Source organism: Halichoerus grypus, chromosome 11 (genome assembly GCF_964656455.1).
Source record: "Halichoerus grypus chromosome 11, mHalGry1.hap1.1, whole genome shotgun sequence".
In the NCBI taxonomy this organism is placed as follows: domain Eukaryota; kingdom Metazoa; phylum Chordata; class Mammalia; order Carnivora; family Phocidae; genus Halichoerus; species Halichoerus grypus.
The window spans coordinates 43,650,689-43,671,666 of NC_135722.1; the positions used below are offsets into that span (position 1 = coordinate 43,650,689).

At 42.4% G+C, this 20,978-nt stretch overlaps 1 protein-coding gene across 2 annotated transcripts in view; it reads right to left on the reverse strand.

Moving 5' to 3' along the window:
* Window positions 1-20,978, reverse strand: part of PARVA (parvin alpha) — a 171,735-nt gene that overhangs the window by 15,900 nt on the left and 134,857 nt on the right. For both annotated transcript variants that reach the window (XM_036087879.2, XM_036087881.2), the window contains exons 5-8: window positions 13,572-13,712; window positions 7,189-7,304; window positions 3,652-3,710; window positions 1,388-1,407 (exon numbers count right to left, since the gene is read on the reverse strand). In XM_036087879.2, the coding sequence (XP_035943772.1) occupies window positions 1,388-1,407; window positions 3,652-3,710; window positions 7,189-7,304; window positions 13,572-13,712 (336 nt within the window). The remainder of the gene's footprint in view (window positions 1-1,387; window positions 1,408-3,651; window positions 3,711-7,188; window positions 7,305-13,571; window positions 13,713-20,978) is intronic.

A 20,978-nucleotide genomic window follows, 5' to 3' on the forward strand; every position in this document is an offset into this window, starting at 1 on the left:
TAAAGTGGAGCAAAGACCAGCTTCCTTGTAGGGAAGCCCCCCCACCCAGGGCCCAGCCAAGGTGGCCATACCGTCAGCTACAGGCAGGAATTCTTCAGTGCGTGAAACAATGCTGGAACTCGGGAAGCGGGGCTTGGGGCAGAGATTCTGGATTGATTCTTAGCTTAGGGGCTTTCTCTGTTTCTCTCTCTCTCTCTCTCTCTCTCTCTCTCTCTCTCTCTTTCTCTCTCTCTCTCTGTCCACTTTCTACATTAACCCTCTTTTGGGCTGGGGTTGGGGGGCTCTGTTGGACAGTTTGACTTGGTGACTGGTCCTTTCTCTTCACTATTTATATCCATTACATCATGATTTAGTCACGGGTCTAAAGTGTTTCTGAAGCTTTTTGGAGGCGGAATGTTTTCCAAACGTCAAATCACCTCACCCCCTAATTTTCAAAACCAGGATAGCCACGGCAAACCTCGTGGTAGAGTGCACGGATGATGGGATTGGGAGCCTGGGAGCTCTGGGATAGAATGTGTGCTCTTGCTCTTGAGTGATCTAGTCACTTCAACCCTTGCGTCTCAGTTTCTTCTTCTGTCAAATGCCATCTGAAAACAAAACCTCCCCTAGGAGTGTTATGAGGATGAAAGACAAGAATGTATGTGCATGCGTTCTGTAAACTTTGAAGCGTCTGCTGATCTGAGTTTATTAGCATATTTCAAACATTATCCATAGTAAATATGGGATCGCTGAAAGTAGCAAGGCTGTGCCCCCTGCCCCCTGTTTTCCTTGCTGTAGCCCCCAGGCTCTTTGAACTCAGAGGTGAAATAGTGGATAGGATCGGAGGCAGGGAATGAGAAGAATGTCCAGGAGGGATGTGGGCCTGGGAAGCTTGGTGGTCCTGGGGCCTGCCTTTTCCTGCTCTTGCACCGATGAGTAAATCTGGGACTGCCAGAGGGGTGACTGAGGTCTCGAACATTCACAGACTGTATAAACAAACGCAAAGTTCTGGGAAACTGGAGCAGTATGACGTGTGATGAGGAAAGAGGGATAAGAGGGCTTCTAGAAGGGCCAGACTGAGGGGGAGAGTGGACTGTCCCGAGTGTGTACGTCCACCTCTTTACTTCCACAACACACTTAGAGCACGACTGTCCCGCCGATGTCCAGGGCCCATCCCGAGCCCGGCAATGCCAGTGGTCTGGTTACTGATGAGAGGACTGTGCCGCTGTGGCTCGTTTTCCTCTTCCCACCAGTAAGCCAACCCTCCCTACTAAGCCGCCCTGTCACCAGGCTGGTGCAGACACACATGCAGGAAGCAGGCCGAGTGCCTGTTCTTCCCAGCTGCTGCGGAATTAACTAGACCCCTGTGGCAGCCACCAGCACCAGAGGATAATCTTATGCAACTCACCATGCCTTCCGGAGAGAGCCCTGCAGGAAAAGGAGAAAGAAAACAGTATGAGTCTTCTCTCTCTGTCCTTCACTGAAGAGCCCACAAAGCTTCTTTCCTTGGCATTTTATTCTGCACTAAGTCTCCAATTGTCGGTCACCTTTACCCCATGACCACCTGTTTCTTCCCTCTGCTCTACAGATACGCTGGTGTTCACACAAAGCCTGGTATAAATGATACTTACAGGACTATTTCTTGCCCTACGTAAAATCCCACTGTCGCTTACAGTTGAGAAGGAATATCAGACTTGGGGTTGCAACATTCCCAACCATTGCACCGTCTGGGCTGCTGTGGGCATCTGCCTAGGGACATCGGCTTTGTCTTTCTCCTGTTTATTCTGTGATTCCCGCCAAACTGCACCTGCCATTGACTCAAAATCGGTTTCTCAAAGAGGGCAGGAATTGGAACCATACTCATACCGGTGAAGCAGCAAAGTACTAACAGCACAAGCATTAGAACAGACTACTTAGGTTTAAATCCCACAGAGCCACTTGCTTGCTGTGTGATCTTGGGCAAGCTACAGAACCTCTCTGGGCTCCAGGTCTCTTATCTCTAAAACAAGGATGATAATGGTAAATACCTCAGTATGATGTTGTGAGCATTACATGATTTAATATGTAGAAAGATTTTAGTGTAATTCCTAGTATATAGTAAGTGCTCAATACATTTTTTGGTTCTTATCATATTGGTTTATTGCAACTGTACATCTATCACCTACTAAATGATAACTTGAGGGTAGTGCACTGGAAAGAATAATGAACTTGGAGTTAACTGTTGGAGAGCCCAAGGACAGCTGCTTTTCTACCTTTGGGATGGAGTCTTAGGAGGTGTAGGCATTGCTTTGTGTATTTATTATGAGTACCAATAGATATAAAAGTGCTTCATAAACTGTTATGTGTTGCCATTGTTAGGAGTTGACCTCCACCTTCATGTCTGTGTGGCAAGATGGCAGAGGGAGACCACAGGAAGCATGGCAGGCAGCTGACTCATTACTCTGCAAACCTAAACTTCATGTCCCCTGGTTCAGGAGTTTCTCACAGGCCACGTTCCTCTCAGGTATGTCTTTCTCTTCTCCAGAATGTGAAATAACAGGCGTGGACAAGCCCAGCAAAGGGCAGGGGTGTGGGGCAGGGCTGAGCCAGGGGACATGAACGACATGTCACAGGACCCAGGCCAGGGAAGTAGTGTGCCTTGTGGATCAGGTGCCCTCTTGACTTCCAAGACTAGCCCCCAGAGTGACGGAGGCTGCCTGACAGGCTCTCTGCGGGCCATAAACTGGGCATCTTGGGAAGGGCCACTGCCCATCTCTGCCCTACCCTGGTCCTGTTGAAGCCACAAGCACATTGTGGTTCAGACAGGCCACACCGGGGACCTCCCTCAGCCACCACTGGGGAAGCAAGCTGCCTAGAGATTGGGCAAGACTTGGAAGGCATGGGTCAGCTGTGAATCCTCACCACCACTCTGGTTACGCAAACGCTCCCCACTTCAGAGATACAGAAACCAAGGTCTGAACAAGTGGCAGAGCCTGGATTTGAACTCAAGTCAGGCTGGCTTAGAGGTCCCTGCTCTTTCCACTTCGCTGTTGTTCAAGGTAACATAGAAGAAAGTTGGGGCCGCAGGGGATGCTGAAAATGTCCTTTGCCTGTGGCCGGGGCTCAGGCCTGCCAGATGATCTCAAGACCCTTGCCCCCAGCGTCCTGCTTTTTCTACCTCAGAACAAACTTCGTTTCCCCACGGCAAACCTCTTACATATTCTGAGATTCCAACTGCTTAACGGAAATGAAAAAAACACAAAACACCAACCCACCACTCTGAGGTAGAAAAGGGCTTTCTGGGTCATGGCACGTGACCAAATACATCAGATTCAGAAAAGGAAGAAAAACGTCCTTTTGAAGGTTCACACTTTAAATTCAACCCCATGTTTATGGCATGACGATTTCATGCTGGTTGGCTTTTTTGGGCACACTTTTTCCTGGAGTGCCACAAAATTAGAATTTTTCAATCACGGCTAATTCTCTCTCCCCACGTCCCCACCCAAGTTTGTATCTTAAGCATTGAGAGGCATGTTTTGAATGCATGGAAAAGGCTAAACTATAATCATTGGCTGAAGTCTAATCCCTCTTGCAATCCCAATAAATGAAAACTAAATATCAGCAAATGGATGAATTTCGGAGAAACATCTGTGTTCCATTAGAGAATCGCTGGCAACAATGGTGTTGACATACTCTGTGTTACCAGTTATTTCCTCTTGGATTTGCCGAGACTGGAGGATTCCTTCTCGTTTCTGAAACAGGGGTGGGGAGGCGGGCGGGGAGGAGGAGAGAAAAATATGCTTTAGAAAAATACAAAAAACTGATTAGCATTCCTGATATTGAGAAAGTTACTGGTGTTTAAGAAATGAAACCCAGAGAAGAGATCGCGCCAGAAGCAAAATGAGGCCCCTGATTTCCTGGGACCGGACCATACCATTCATGCTTAAGGGCAATTAGTGTTTATTCCAAGCAAGTTGGCTGTTTCTTGGACGGTGAAATCTTTTCTTTCTTTATTGGAAGACATTTTTGCTGGAAGCCAACTGCCTCCTGGAGTAATCCACAGTAAACCGAATGGAAATGAAGGCCAGGGTGTGTCTGCCCTCCAGCTGGGGCCACAGAGGGTGGGGAAGAAACACATTTAGCGGTGGGGCTGGGGGAGAGGACAGAGGCCAACTGGGAGAATTTAAACAGAGGGAGAGTTTTCGGTTTTGTTTTTGTTTTTAAGGGATAAATAGGGGAGCTCTTCTGTGAGCTGTACGGTCCTGAGGTAACTGGCTTATTCTCTGAGAAAAGAGCACTAAGCACTCTGGAGGCCCTCACGCCTACCCACCCACTCATCCATTCATCCGTCGGTCTGTCCATCCATCATCTGTCCACCTCCTCCCATCAATTTATCTTTTTTCTTTATTTCATGAGTCAGTGTCTTCTCTGTACAAGAACTTATGTTGGACTGAGAGCAAACACTGTGGAACGTCTGACCTAACTTCTGACCTTGAGTAAAATGGGGTAGATGAAACAGGTAGGTGAGAAAGATTTCCAAGAAACAGTCTGGGTTTATGCCTGATGGTGCCGCTCGATTATTACAGCAGGATTCCCCGTTCACTCTCAGAAGTGTCATGTGTCATCAATTATGTGGTCACTCCAGGCAGACAGGACATGCTGAATGTGGGACAGAAGCAGGCACTTTCGTGGGGATGGTTGGGGACCCCTTCCAAGGGGAGGGTGTCCTTGAGCTAGAACTTGGCAGGACATAGAGGATGTGGCTGGACACAGAGGAGAGGATATTCCAACAGAAGGGATGGCCCCAGCAAAAAGGCAGATCAGGAGAGCACAAACGTGTCCGGGAGGATGTTTGGAGGGCTGGTGGCTGCCCTTAGTTGGTGGAGAGTCAACTGCGTGCCGGTCTGGAGTTTAAACCTCATTGTGTGGGGATGGGAGCCAGTAAAGGGGTGCTGGGGCTCAGGAAGACCTTCTGATAGGTGTGGGGAGGGAGATCCCTTTCATCAGGTCTCTATAGCCCATTCCCAGACACCTAAACGACAGTAGTTTGGGGATGGCAAGCGGTTGTCAGGGCAAGTTCATCTTACAAAGGCGGAGAAGAGCATCAAGAAGGAGCCTCCAAGCCTTAGCATTTCAGCTGAAACCTGCCTTCTTGCCCTTCTGCCCAAACTTCCAGAACCTTCTCTTCTAGTCCCAGTAGCCACAGAAACGAGAGTCCTTGCAAAATGCTTTTATGGAAGGAAAGGTAGAGCTGGATAAAGGCCAAGAATATATCTGCACTAGATTAGGAAGAACAGATTATCAAAGTAAAAAAGAAAAATGGTATCATTTAAAAGGGATCCAGTAAGGATAAATCAAGACTTTTTCCCAGATCAGCTTCAACATGTGTATAAGTTTCACATGGGGCTAATGGAATTTGTGTCCTTGTCTTGTGAGGTTCTTCACAGACATAAAAACTCATCTTCAACTTCTTGCAGAATTCATTGCTTTTGTATAGAATGGAAAGGAAATCTGGGTTAAATAACCCCTGACGCAGCATCCAGATTCACCTTGATCTATTATTTGTTGCTTCAAGAACTCTCTCTGTGGTTTAGTCAGTGTCTTCTGACTAATTCTGAGTCCTGCTTCTGTTCCTGTTTAAGTTGACAAAGGAAGACACCCCATAAAACCTGACATGCATAGGTGCCGTTCTGTGTTACCTTGTCCTCTTTTTACCCTCATGCTAACAAAATCGTCCACAGAGAAATGAAACCGACAACAGCTTTCTGATGACCTGTAACTGAACTCAAATAAGGCATGAAACGTGGGCTTGCAGTTTCATGCCACTGTTGCAAGAGGATTCTACCCCCTAATCTTGAATCAGAGTCTTAAAAAATATAATGAAATGAATTTATACATTATTGACTGGTGAAAACAACACAGTAGGGATGGTTTGGATTCACTGGTAAGATGCTTGTACCAGGATGCTCTGGGCTGGTCACATATCCACGACAGACATAAAATGCTTGCCACAGTTGAGTGCTCAATACATGAGACCAGTTCATTCCTTTTAGCTGCACTTAGCCTCTGAACCACACACATTCTCACCTCCTCTGACCCTCTCTTCACCCTCTCTCTGCTCCTTAGGTGTAGTCTTGTCTCCTGGCAGGCAGGGCCAAGATGACCATTCCTATTATCCCCTTGATGTTTAGCAAGTTAAGTTCTCAGAAGGTATGGAAGAAATCCTTTATTACCAGGGCATGGCCGAGCAGCTGATCGAGGAGCACCCTCACAACCTCCTCCCCTTCACTAACATCTGATCCCTGAAAGCTCAGCTTTTGTCCTGGAGACTTGGCCTGGTGGGGTCAGGCAAAGCCTACCAGCCCTCAGGACTCTTCCTCACCAAGGGATGGTAGAGCCGCCATATTGTTCTCTTCTCCAGAACCCTGGCTAACCAGAGAGCTACTTATTAGGGGAGTCCTCCCTTGCAGCATGTTTACTTGAAAAGAACAGAAACAAGCAAACAGAATGCTGACCTTTCCTAAATGGGCATAAAGTTGGAAAATGAAATTGAATTTGAGTATGTAATGGGGTTAGGAGCAGAGTGAGAGAGTCACAGGGAAAGAGCACACCCTCATTGTGGAAATTATACAGCCATATGTGAATGGAAATTCCATCCAACAATCTGGAAAAGATGACCTGAGATCCCAGCCATGCTTCTGTGGGCAGGTGAAAAGCAGCAGTGCCCGGAATACAGGCACGGCCAGTCAGGGGCTCGCTCTCAAACACACATGCACCCATGCACACAGCCCTGCACATGCACAGGTGTCTGTCTCTTCCCAATATCTGTGCCTCATTTGTTTAACCAAAAAATGACTCTCCGTGGCTTGCAGGGTTTACACACAGGGATACACCTTTTCTCCTGATCCTACTGCGCACACTTCACAGACCTACACACCTCACACCCTCGAATATACAGTACACAGACACCCTCCTGACAACAACATGTAAACCCCAGGCATATGCCGCACACAAGGCTAGCCCATACTCAAGTATCCTTTGCACAATAACTGATTGCTGCCCACATGCATCAGGCAGTGCACTCACATGCCTTCCAACATAGAGCATATCAAGGATACTCAGCATTCATTCCACTATCCTTGTAATAAGCTCCCCAGGCTGCCTTAGCTCCCTTACGAACTCAGCCTCTATCCCTCTTTAAGGGCGCAGATGTTTGTCGTGCTGTCTCACCTGGACCACAACCACTTGGATGGAGACATGATCTGGGAGTCGGATTGGCGCCCGGAAATACTGGGACAGAGCAACCAGCAGATGCAAGATGGCTACCAGGCTCTTGGCATGAACAGCTGAAATAAAAGATGATTTAAAAATTAGAGAATCTTCTTCCAGATCCTAGGCGAATATAAGCAGATATTCAAAATGTAGCAGTACCAACACCCAATGCACCTTCTATCCCCCACACCCCCACATCCCCCCACTAAGGATCTCACAGGCCTCCCTGTTAGGCCCCCTCATTCTTGGCCAAGTCCCATGGAGCTGCTTCTTGGATCATGTTATTGTTGGATTTCCAATATAGTGCCTCTCCACTCTAATCCAAGTTTCCAGTAGGGCCCCTGACAACTGCTGAATTTTGAGATCAGATCAGCCCTCTGCCACCCCCATGTTTTTGTTCATTCTATTCTAATAACCATGAACATGTCTGCTCTGCATCCTCTTTTCCTTCCCACTTGACTGTGAACTCTTTGGGTTATCACCGCTCCTTGTGTCCCAAGGCTCTACCCAAAGCACGTCCTCAGTAAATGAACACTGAGTCAGGAACACTGGATCCTTTCCTTTGTTCAGGGCTTACGGTCCCTTGAGGAAGTCATGACATATCTAAAGGGCTCGGTTGCTCTTTTGAGTACTGTGTATGGTCAGCGTAGGCAGTGCCCCTTGGGGAATAGCGGGGAGAGGATGTTTATGACCCAACTAGCTTCTACAGCTACTGAGCAGCATGCTAGATGTTAAACCACTCGTACTGGAGAATGGTGAGCAACCACTGAGTTGTAGTTTTTGCAGCAGCTGAGAGGAGAAAAATGCTGTGACATAATGGGTACACATGGGGTCAGGCAGACCGGAGCTTCAGTTCTCAGTTGATAAGCTCTGTATTGGTTTCCTGCCTACATGACCTTGGGGAGGCCATTGAAGGCCTCTGAGCCTCAATGTGCTCATCTTCACAAATGGGGAGAACAGTCCTGTGCAGAAATACAAGCTGTCAGAATTTCTAGAGATGATGAGAGCGAAGCTTCCAGCACGTAGCCAGTACCTAGGAATGGCTGATATATTTTTTTTATTATAACTTAGGAGAAAATGCCTGGCACCGAGGCAATTCAGTCATATCAACACTCTCCTCTTTCTTTCTCCTAAAAGGAAAGATTCACCAGATACTTTACCTGCCTTCCCAGTCCTATCAGCCTCATGGGCTCCTCCTTACAGAGGGGCACTTAAGGAAAGAACAAAACATGCTCATTTTGTGTACTTAGCACAAACTGGGCCCATTATTAGGGTGTCGCTCTGTCTGCCCTGGGATTGATGAATCTGCTTCAGCAGAAGCTTTAAGAAATCACCAAGAAAAGGAAACGACTCAGACATTCCTTGGGAACTCATTAGAGTTACTTGTTATCACTGCTATTTCGAAGGTTTTCCACTGAGCAGCAGCTCCACACCAACATACAGCCGATGATCTGCTGCTAACTCGGCCTTCCAGAAGACGTTTTTTAGTTCTGGGCTTTTGGGCATCGTCCAAAGTTTCACCCACAGTGACAGCCTCAAAAAAGGCTTCTGGCATGGGAGTGACCTACTGCCAAGGTGTGCTCGCTGCTGGGCAGAGGCATCATTGGGTTTGCCCGTCTGATCAGAACTGTCACACCATCAGTCCGGGCGCCAAGGGCTGTAAGGACATTGGCTAACTCTCTCCCTTTTAATGACAAAACATGATGCTAGAGAAGGTGTGGTGGAAAAGGTGGTTCTTACACACTGGTGACCTGTACTTCATCTTGACTGTCTCACTAAGCAACACGGAGCTATTTTATATGCACCATACAGATGCCAGTCTCTTCTGATGAGCGTTCTGTCCTCCTGGGAGTTTTTTCAAAAGAAGTAAATTACAGTTTCTCTCTCCCTCTTTCTCCCTCCCCCCCCAACACACTACATGTGCAAAGATGTTAATTATTATGTGATATATCATCATTAAAAAAATCTGGAAAACACCATGTCTAATAACCAGAGGATCGTTTAGACCAGTGGTTTTCAAAAGAAAATTTTTATTATGCAGAGAAACCCTTTGTTTAAAAGCCATTAGGCAAAACAGAGAAGAAAAAAAGTACAAGTGCTCTGGTCCCCAAGTCCTAACTGCAGCCCACCCACAGCTGCCTCTCTCTTCAGTGATGTCTGAGTTCCTCCTAGCAAATCATTAGGTTGGGCCAAGCATGGTTTAATGGTTTAATAATTACTGCTTTAATAAATTATGGTATACCCACATAACGGAATAGTTTCCATGCACTGAAGATCACTGTTGAAACAATGTAACTATAAATGTTAATAATGTAATGTTAAACAGAAACAATAGAAACAATGTAAATATATACACTTAATGGATATACAGATATAATACATACATGTATACATATACACACATATATGCACACACATACAGACATGTGCTTATGGCCAAGACTTGGAAAGGAACATTAAAAAAACGAAAACATGGTAGTTTCCTATTTCAAAATTTTCTTTAGGTTAAAGACACGTCATCTTTTCTCATTAAGACAAATCCTAACAACCTTTGCATATCTGGGTACCCTCCTCATTGTCACCTCTGAGCATGTCTCCTGGTTTTCTTCCTGATGCTAGACAGAATCTAGAACCACTGTGATCTTGCACTCAAGTCAAGATGGCAATGTGCAGATCTAGAGTAGGGCCAAGGCTGTACTGTATAAATTGGGCACTTAGCCACTGTGCCGAGAGCTGAAAAACAATTTCAGAGGAGCTGCTGAGTTAGAAATAGTCCTCCAAATAGGAGTTGTTGTGGAACTATAAATTGGTGTCATTTTTTGGGGAGGCAATTTGACAATATGTATTATGACCTTAGAAATGTACATATACTTTGGCCCTAAAATACCATTCCTAGGTATTTAGCCTGAAGAAGTAATTGTGGCTATGAGCGGAGAGAACTCATCAGGCTATATTGATAAGAGTGGAAAAAAAAAAAAAACAATCTCAAAAATCCACCATTAATTAAATAGTTATGATATACCCATACAATGTCCTGTTACATAATGTTAAAAGTGACAGAGTATTTAATGATCTGTCAAAATATATATCTTCTAAACATACACAGACTGATTTCATCTTTGTAAAAATAAAATATATTTACATAAGTATGTATACACACATTTATCTATTTCTTACACACATACACACGCACAACTTGATGGAGCACACCACCAGGTGACAGTTCCCGTCTTTGGGTGGGCAGCTTAAAGGAACAGCATGTGCAGGCTTAGTGCACAGGCTCCACGACCAGACTCTCTGCCTCTCATTCCTGGCTCCATCACTTACCACCCGTGTGACCTTGGATGACGATACTCCTTTAGCAAATATTACTGTGCTTAGTAATTGCCAGTCACTCTTCTAGATTTTGGGGATTTGGTAGTGAAGAGACAAAAATCCCTGACCTCATGAAGCTTACATAAATTGTTTCTTAACCTCTCTCTGCCTCTATTTTTCCATCTATAAAATGGGCATAATAGAATTCTTTTTTTAAGATTTTTTATTTTATTTATTTATTTGAGAGAGAGAGTGAGAGAGACAGCACAGAGGGGGTAGGGTCAGAGGGAGGAGCAGACTCCCCGCTGAGCAGGGAGCCCGATGCGGGACCTGATCCCAGGACTCCGGGATCATGACCTGAGCCAAAGGCAGTCGCTCAACCAACTGAGCCACCCAGGTGCCCAGGCATAATAGAATTCTTACCTTAGATGAGTGTGGATTATAAGGATCAAAAGATGTAAACTGCTTAGAATAGTACAAAGCATACAGAAAGCACCATAAATATGTTAGATCTTTATATTTAAATTTCTTTTATCTTTATAAAATTTAGTAATGAAAATTGTTGTGAATAGAACAGAAAGAAAAGGAAGATTTCCCTAAAGCACTAGATGAAGAGCCTTGTAAACTCATAGCTGTCCCTAACACCTTTATCCTGACTGGAAAGATGAAAAAATGTCAAACAGCCAGATAGGAGAACAGGAGGGACGGAACTTCTCCCGAGGAGTTAGGCCCACCACATTCCTTATGGAAGAAGCTACTGCCGCTCGTAAACAGGCATCATAGGGAGCTAGCCACTGAGAGAATTATCCCTCTGACCTAGTAATTCATCTCAGTTTTGGAAATCTATCTGACAGGAATAATTTAAGAGAAGCCAAAAGCGACACAACCTAAGACATTCGACTTGGCCCTGATAGGAGCCATAGGCGAGCAAATGTCGTAATAGGATCAACGTCAACATAGGGTTTAAATTTACTATGGGATTATCTCCCCCATGAAATAGAAGCAAAAGTAAGTACAAAGACCCCTTGGGAATATAGGAAATATGATCTAATATTAAGAGAAAGTAAAACACCAGAGTGTATGCGACTTCATCAAGTAAAAATAGGCATGGATATGGACAGTAGTGGGCAAAAAATGGAAACAGCTAGATGAGAGTGATAATACAGGGGATTATTTTCACATTTCCCTATAAGAAATGAAGGTAAATGCGAACCAAACAAATCATTAAAAGCCACTGAAGACAATGGTCCTGAAGTGGCTTTAAAAAGTTCCATTCTTCTGGGACACCTGGGTGGCTCAATCAGTTTTAGCGTCCGATTCTTGGTTTCAGCTGAGGTCATGATCTCAGGGTTGTGAGATTGAGCCCCGGGTTGGGCTCTGAGCTCAGCACTGAGTCTGCTGGAGATTCTCTCCCTCTGCCTCTCCCCCCACTCATGCATGCGCTTGCGTGCGCTCTCTCTCTCTCTCAAATAAATAAATAAAAATCTTTTTTTTATTTGTTAGAGTGAGTGAGAGAGAATATGAGTGAGGGGGGAGGGACAGAGGGAGAAGCAGACTCCCCACTAAGCAAGGAGCCTGATGTGGGGCTTGATCCCAGGACCCTGGGATCATGACCTGAGCCAAAGGCAGATACTTAGCTGACTAAGCCACCCAGGTGCCCATAAATAAATCTTAAAAAAAAAAAAAAAAAGCCCCATTCTTCTATCTCAGTCTTTCCCGAACTGGATTCCCTGGTAAGTTAAAAGGTGTTTTGTTTTGTTTGGAGGGGTGCATGGAGATGGTCCATATTCAGGGAGTAGGAAGTAGGATGAAATGAAACTAAGAAGGGGTCTTCATCAGAAGACTTTAATTTTCATGACTGTTGTGGATTTCCAAAATGTAAATGCAGCTCCTACACACGTGATCAGGTGCTCTCCCCTCCCCTCCCCCCAACACTATAGGCATTCCCAGACCCTGGGGCAGCGTCCAGGGCCCAGGGCTTGGCCTCTCCTCCACCTGCTCTTGGGTGTTTCTGTCAGGCAGCAGACACCCCGTCCCAAGCACTGTGTGCTGTGCACGCAAAGATGTAATTCTGCTGCAGGACGTACCCGGTGTCTCTCCTCCGATGTCAGATGCTAGAAACTCGCTGAAGAGGTTGTGTCTGGCAGCTACTGGGTCTCTAAGTTGAGGGGTAAAGATTTCCTTTTCTTTCCCAAGTTGGAAAGGCGTGTTTTGTTTTGTTTTTTTTGGTTTTGGTGGGGAGGGAAGGTGTCCACTGTAAGTTGTATAAACTGGATACAGTAAGGTCTAGTACTTAACCCCGTAATACTTAACAGCAGAGAACACAATCTAGATCATTCTATTAATCTGAATTCTTCTTTTCATCTATTACAAAGAAGAAAATAAGTTTAGACTCCCTCTGAGAAATCCGTTGTTGCCGCTGGATTCACCCGATTTGCTGATTTAACGCGGATTCTGTTAGGGACTCATCGTGTCCAAAGTAGACTGGCGGGCCCTTAAGGCAGCAAAAGAATGGACAGTTTACAGTTTCCCAGACCCTGGAGCTACACTAGCTGTGCAACCTGAATTTGAAAATCCCATTCCAGGGCCTGCAATCTCAGCCAGATCTTTGCTCCTTCTGGAAAATATGGGGCTGAGAGGAAGGGCATGGGCTTAAGAACAGAGCCAAGTCCTTGTACCCTTGCTCCTCAGCTGCCTGAACGTAGGGATCCCCACGTCCTGAAGCCTCTCTGAGCTGGAGACACAGCTTTCTCAAAAGGTTGTGCTGGGGCTCAGGAGGAGCTCATGATTGAGCTCCTCCTCCTCCCCATCTCCCATGAGCTTGCTACAATCAGCCTTTCACAGAAGGGCACACCGGACTTTGTTCTTTTCCCAGCAGCGCAGAGAAGTTCTCTAAGGAAGGGCATGTCTCTCTCAATGATAAATGGGTTTGCACCCCCCACCATGGGCCTGCCAGCTTCCTGGATGGCTTCTTGGGGAAACCCTAGGGAGGGGACGACAGCCCCATCCTTCTTTGTAAAACTCACAGTCCACGTTCCACTTGATGCTCCTGGGAGGAAGTTTCAGGGTTTCGTTGATCTTCTCCAGGACAGTCTGCAGCTTTTGCTTCTGAGCAATCTCTGACTGGGTGACTTCAGCAACATTCAGCTTCTCACTCTCAAGCTTCTCTGGGGTGACAAGGGGGAAAGAGAGCCACTGTTATCTCCACAGACAACCCCAACTCACACGCTTACTTGCTCATTCATTCCCTCACACGTACTCCTGCACTCACACATTCGCTCAGTCCACAAGGGCATACTGAGCACCTGCTATGTGAGGGACACTGCCCTCCCCTCATCTGATGGTGGTACTGGTGACACCAGTATTGTGAGAGCTTGTGACTGTGTCTTGAATGATAAGCTCCCAGGAGCACAGAAGTGGGGCATGTAACCCAGCCTGTCATAATTGAACCCTTTTCCACCATTCTGGATTTTTCCTTCTTTTCAACTCTGCCTTCTCTAAGCATACTCTGGGCCCCGACTAGAAAGCCTTGTGTGCCTCCCCTGGGTCTTTTGCACACTTCTGTCTTGTGTATGTATGCATGTGTCATGCTGAATCACATTTATCTGTTCTAAGGAACTTCTTTCCTCTTAAACCCACCTGGACTGTAACTTATTTGATGTGTCCTGTTTCATGAATTCTAGGGCATACTTCCACCCTGCCCCCCCACATTTTAACATCCCTGAAATCAGTGTCTTCAAATTGATGACATTCTATAGTTGTGGTCAGCCAGGTGGAAGATAGGAGTTCTCACTGTTTCCTCGTGGGTGTAATGTGGCCACTTCTATGTCTCAATCAGCCTAGAAGAACACTTTCCAAAAGTAGGAAATAAAAATTCTAAGGAAAATGAAAGCTTTGGGTAATAGTAATTTAAATGATTTTTCTTTTTTTGAGTGGTACTTGTAAAATGGTATGTTTTAAAATCAATTTTCTTGCATGCAGTGGCATAACCCCATAATACTTACAGGCAAAACACTGTCTAATCATTTCATTGGTCTAAATTTTTATCTGTTAGAACAACTTTTGGATTTCTGAATGGGAAGTATTATCTGCTGTTGGATTCACCTAATCTACTCTCCACAACTCATTCAGGATTGATAGAACGGACACTCTGAAATAGGTTAAAATGTCTTTTTCCTTCATTTTTAAGGACTACCCTCCAAAAGAATTAAACTTTATGTCAATGATCCCCTCATTGCTTATATTATTTCTTTTATTTTTCAGTAGTTGTAGCTTATCCGGTCAAATACGCATTGGGTAATTCTTTGAAGAAATTTCTGCAGGTTCTGTGGATTTAAGGATTCTTTTCTGCACCTGGATAGAATGAGCTCAAGCTCTTCTCATCTGTGAAGGCCCGAGTGTTCTCCTTCTCTCCTCTTTAGTTGCTTATGGCCATCATTCTTTATTTCTAAATGTCAGGGATTTAATAAGCCTATATTTAATTGTCTTCCTCTTGATTGTTCGCACGTGAAGAGACCATGTGTGCTTTTTCCATTTTTAGGCTGTGAATTCTTGTCTTGGATCCTCTCCTACTGAAGAAATGACAAGCTGCTTGTATCTTATGTCGCAATCACAGTTTTGGTAGTTTGGTAGAGGCTGCCCAAAGTGCTAGGTTAAGGAAACTTCTGAAAGCTTCTCTTGGCTAAGAGAAAAAGATGACCAGGTTAGGATAGTGACGAGTGTCTTGGGAGAATGCTTGGGGTGGGGGTGAGGGGACGAGTGGCAGCGTCAGAACCACTCTCCAGCTGGCTCTGTTGTGGTGTATCATTGCCTGTGATTTTTCATATTTATAACCTTCTGTTGGCATTGGACTTCTTAGGTCTCAGTCTGTTTTCTAGCTCACTAACTTTTTTTTGCATTGTTGTCCATTCTGTTCTCATTTTTTTAAAAATTGGATTTTAGACATTACCTACTAGAACACTTAATTTTTTCTGTTTTTGCCAATATTTTTTAATTGTCACAATACTAACATTATAATGCTTTCTTCTTAAAATTAAAAACGTTCTGATTTTTAGCATCTGGCATTATTCAGGAGGAGACTTTTTATGGTTTGCTTATTTCTTTTGCATTACTAATTTTGGAGGAAATGTAATTCTGCTTTACTTTTTTTTCTACTTTAGTTATGCTTTGGGTTTATTTTTTTGCTTTTATTTTTATTGGATATTGTACTTTAGGCACTGATGTTGGTATAACGTAGATTTGAATAGATAGAATATCTGAAGTAACCTTTATTAATAGTTTTAGGTGTATCTTTTCATGTTCACACACACACAGAGTTCTCTCTCTCATTCTCCTTTAATGAAAGTGAGATTACCGTGTATATATTTTTCTGCTACCTTTTTTTTCCATTCAAACATATATCATGAGTATCTTTGTCAATATACATGGATATAATTCATTTTTGGGGTACCTTTTGACCCACCTTTACACACTCTGTCCACCCCCCAACCCCTTACCTCTGGTGACCACCACTCTCTTCCCTGTATCTATGAGCTTTTTTTTTTTTTAATAAAGATTCAACATATAAGTAAGATCATATGGTATTTCACTTAGCATAGTGCCCTCAAAGTCCATCTACATTGTTGTAAATGGCAAGATTTTATTCTTTCTTTATGACCAAATAATACTCCATATAAATATACATACACCATATCTTCTTTATCTATTCATCCATTGATAGACATTTAAGTTGTTTTCATATCTTGGCTATTGTAAATAATGCTACAGTGAACATAGGGATGCACATATCTTTCAAGTTAGCATTTTCATTTTCTTCTTTAGACAAATAACCAGAAGTAGAATCAGTGGATCATATGGTATTTTCATTTTTAATTTTTTAAAGAACCCCCATATTGTTTTCCACAATGGCTGCACCAATTTACATTCTTAGCAACAGTGCATGAAGGTTCCCTTTTCTCCACATCCTTGCCAATATTTCTTTTTTTTTTTTTAAATGTTTTATTTATTTATTCATGAGAGTCAGAGAAAGAGAGAGAGAGAGAGGCAGAGGGAGAAGCAGGCTCCCTGCCTAGCAGGGAGCCCGATGCGGGACTCGATCCCAGGACCCTGGGATCATGACCCGAGCTGAAGGCAGACGCTTAACCATCTGAGCCACCCAGGTGCCCCGCCAATATTTCTTATTTCTTGTCATCCTGACACTAGCCATTCTGACTGGTGTTAGGTAGTATCTCATTGTGGTTTTGGTTTGCCTTTCTCCGATAATTGTTGTGCACCTTTTCATGTGCCTGTTAGCCATCTGAGTGTCTTCTCGGGAAAAGTGTCTATTCAGATCTTCTGTGCATTTTTAAATTAGATGTATTTGCCCCCCCCCCTTTTTTTTTTGTTTTTGCTATTCAGTTCCATGAGTGCTTTATATATTTGGATATTAAACCCTGGCAAATATTTCCCCCATTTCGTAGGTTGCCTTTTCATTTTATGGATGGTTTCCTTTGCTATGCAGAAGCTTTTTATTTTGATGTAGTCCCACTTATTTTTGTTTATGTTACCTTTGCTTTTTGTATCAAATCCAAAAAAATCATCCCTGAGGCCAATGTCAAGGAGATTAATGCCTATGTTTTCTTGTAGGAGTTTTATGGCTTCAGGTCTTATATTCAAGTCTAAAGACCCATTTTGAGTTAGTGTGTGTGTATGTTGTAAGATAGAGGTCCATTTTCATTCTTTTGCATATGGCTGTCCACTTTTCCCAATGCCACTTATTGAAGAAACTGTATATTCTTGGCTCCTTTGTCATGAATTAATTGGCCATATATGTGTGGCTTTATTTCCAGGCTCTCTATTCTGTTCCATTAACATAGTGTCTGTTTTTATGCCAATACCATACTATGTTGACTACTGGAGTTTGTAATACAGTTTGAAGTCAGCATGGTGCCTCCAGCTTATTCTTTGTCAAGATTGTTTTGGCTTTTCGAGGTCTTGTGTGGTTCCATACAAATTTTAGGATCCTTTGTTCTATTTTCTTTTTTTTTCTGGACAATGTGTCTTTATTTTTATCTATTTTCATTTGCATATAATTGACACAAAATGTTACAATAGTTTCAGGTGTACAAAATAGTGATTCAGCAAGTTTATTTACTATGCTATGTTCACTACAAATGTAGCTACCGTTTGTCTTGATACATCTCCATTACAACATTGATTATATTCCTTATGCTGTGTCTTTTATTCCCATTTCTTATTTCATAACTGGAAGCCAATTTCCCCCACTCCCCTAATTCTGTGAAAACTGCCATTGGAATCTCAATAGGGATTGCACTGAATCTGTAGATTGCTTTGGGTAGTATGGACATTTTAACAAATATTAATTATTCTAATCCATGAACACAGAATATCTTACCATTTGTGATCTTCAATTTCTTTCAGCAATGTCTTATAGTTTTAAGTGTAAAGGTCTTTCGCCTCCTTGGTTAAGTTTATTCCTTGGTATTTTATTCTTTTTGATGTGGTTGTATGTGGGATTGTTTTCTTAATTTCTTTCTAAGGGTGGGCATCCTTGTCTTGTTCCTTATCTTAGAGAAAAAGCTTCCAGCTCCTCACCATTGGGTATGTGGGCTTATCATATAGAATCTTTATTATGTAGAGATATGTTCTCTCTGTACCCACTCTGTTGAAAATTTTTATCCTGAATGGATGTGGAATTTTGTCAAATGCTTTTCTACATCTATTGAGATGATCATATAATTTTTATCCTTCATTTTACTAATGTGGCGTATCACACTGATTGATTTGTGGATGTGAAACCATTCTTGCATCCTTGGAATAAATCCCACTTGATCATGGTGTATGATTCTTTTAATGTATTGTTGAATTCACTTTGTTAATATTTTGTTGAGGACATTTGTACCTATGTTCATTAGGGATATTGCTGCAATTTTCTTATGGTGTCCTTGTCTGGTTTTAGCATTGGAGTAACACTGGTTTTGTAAAATGAGTCTGGAAGTGTTCCTGCCTCTTCTATTTTGGGGGAAGAGTTTGAGAAGGATTGGTATTAATTTTTTTTTAAATGTTTGATAGAATTCACCAGTGAAGCCATCTGGTCCTGGGCTTTTGTTTGTTGGGGACTTTCTGGTTACTGATTCAGTCTCCTTACTAACAATCATTTGGTCAGATTTTCTATTTCTTCATGATTTAGTCTTGGTAGGTTGCATATTTCCAGGAATTTATCAATTTCTTCTAGGTTGTACAATTGTTGGTGTATAATTATTCATAGTAGTCTCTTATGATCCTTTGTATTTCTGTAGTACCAATTATAACGTCTCCTCTTTCTTTTCTGATTTTGAGTTCTCTCTCTGTGAGTCTAGCTAAAGGTTTGTCAATTCTGTTTATCTCTTTAAAATATCAAGCTCTTAGTTTCATTGATCTTTTCTATTATCTTTCCAGTTTCTAAACATGTCTCTATATGATACATGTCTCACTCAAACGTATGAGTATCTTTTTATGCCAGTACATATTGATATAACTCATTTAAAAATTTGCATAATATATTATGGGACTTATAACTTATTCGACCATTCCTCTGTAGATATATAGTCAGGTTATAAGCCACCTTTTTCTTATTTGTATTAAAGTTTCAGTAAACGTGTGTGCGCGCGTGTGTGTCTTACCAGCTGATTATTGCTAGTAAAAAGAAAAGCTGCTGCCTTACAGATTTTCTTCTTAAATAGAATCATCTTACCAAATCTCCTTTATTAGTTCTATTATTGTTTATTTGAGTCTCTGGGTATGGAAATAAGATAAAACATAGTTATCTCTATTTTGTAAGCTTACATTATTTATTTCAATTTTGTGACATTTTAAAATAAAAGATTTGAGGACCTCTTCTATTTCTATCCCCTACTTTATTTTTAAAATACTCAACCCCCAAAATTTAACAGATCCACTCAAATAACCCTATAGTTAAATAGTAATTGCACTCATTGTTGCTAAGTATTTAAAGATAATTTCTTTCTCAAGACTCCTGGTTTTTCTCTTTTGCTCTTTATTAGGCTAATTTCAGCTAGCTACATGAAAATTTTCTATTGCTGAAATTTTATTCTTCCATGAAATTGTTTCTTTCATGTTTCTATAGTTCTGTAAATTGTTCATCATTAGTTTAACTTGTTATAAAGTAATAGGCATGATTTTGAAATAGGATGCTATTTAGAAAATTTCCTCAGGATTATTTTGTGAATCTTTCACTTGTTTTTGAATTTAGCATCCCAATGTGCTTTTGGAGAGATTATTTTTAGAAAACAATGAAATAGTATTCAAAAAGTTCTGAAGTATCAAGACAGAATAAACTCAATTACTCTGAATGGTAGAAAAACTGGGATGTTCTAGCAAACACAGTTACTATATATATTATACTATATTAATGTAACCATCCTTCAGAGAATTAGAGTACATAAAATACTCTTTCCAGTATGAGTGATTCCTGAGTTATTACATTTTTGTTTCCCAAATATACAGAGAGGCTTTGTTAGAATTTTTTTTTTTTTTGTATCATGGCCAGAGAATTTGGTCTGTATAACAATTTGTTGAGACACACTTTATGGACATAGTCAAATTTTGTAAGTGTTCCATATGCAGTTGAAAATAGGGGCGCCTGGGTGGCTCAGTCATTAAGTGTCTGCCTTCGGCTCAGGTCATGATCCCAGCGTCCTGGGATCGAGCCCTGCATCGGGCTCCCTGCTCAGCGGGAAGCCTGCTTCTCCCTCTCCCACTCCTCCTGCTTGTGTTCCCTCTCTCGCTGTGTCTCTCTCTGTCGAATAAATAAATAAAATCTTTAAAAAAAAGAAAAGAATGCTCTAGTTTTGGTATTGGTGGTTAATTGTATTCTCCAAATCTTCTCCATCCTTATGAACCTTTTTCTTAATGTGTTTATTAAAAGATATATGTTAAAAATCTAACACTGTGATGACAATTTATCATGTCCTTGTAATTCTGATTGTCATTTTTACATAGTGATGCACAAAAAAATACATTTAGGTTTAAAATGTCTGTATTTTCCTAGTAGCTTTAGTCTCCTCAATATGTAGACTTTCTATAGTAATGCTTTTTGCTTTCAAGTCTGTTTTGTCAGGTATTAAAATAGTTACCCCAGCTTTCTTTTAATTAGTATTACTCTAGTGTATGTAATTATTTCCATTCTTTAAACCACTCTAATGTGGGGTTTGAACTCACCACCCTGAGATCAAGAGTCAAATGCTTAACTGACTGAGCTATGCAGGTACCCCTAATTATTTCCATTCTTCTTTTTTTTTTTTTTTAAGATTTTATTTATTTATTTATTTGAGAGAGAGAGATACAGCATGAGAGGGGAGAGGGTCAGAGGGAGAAGCAGGCTCTCTGCTGAGCAGGGAGCCCGATGTGGGACTCGATCCCAGGACCCCGGGACC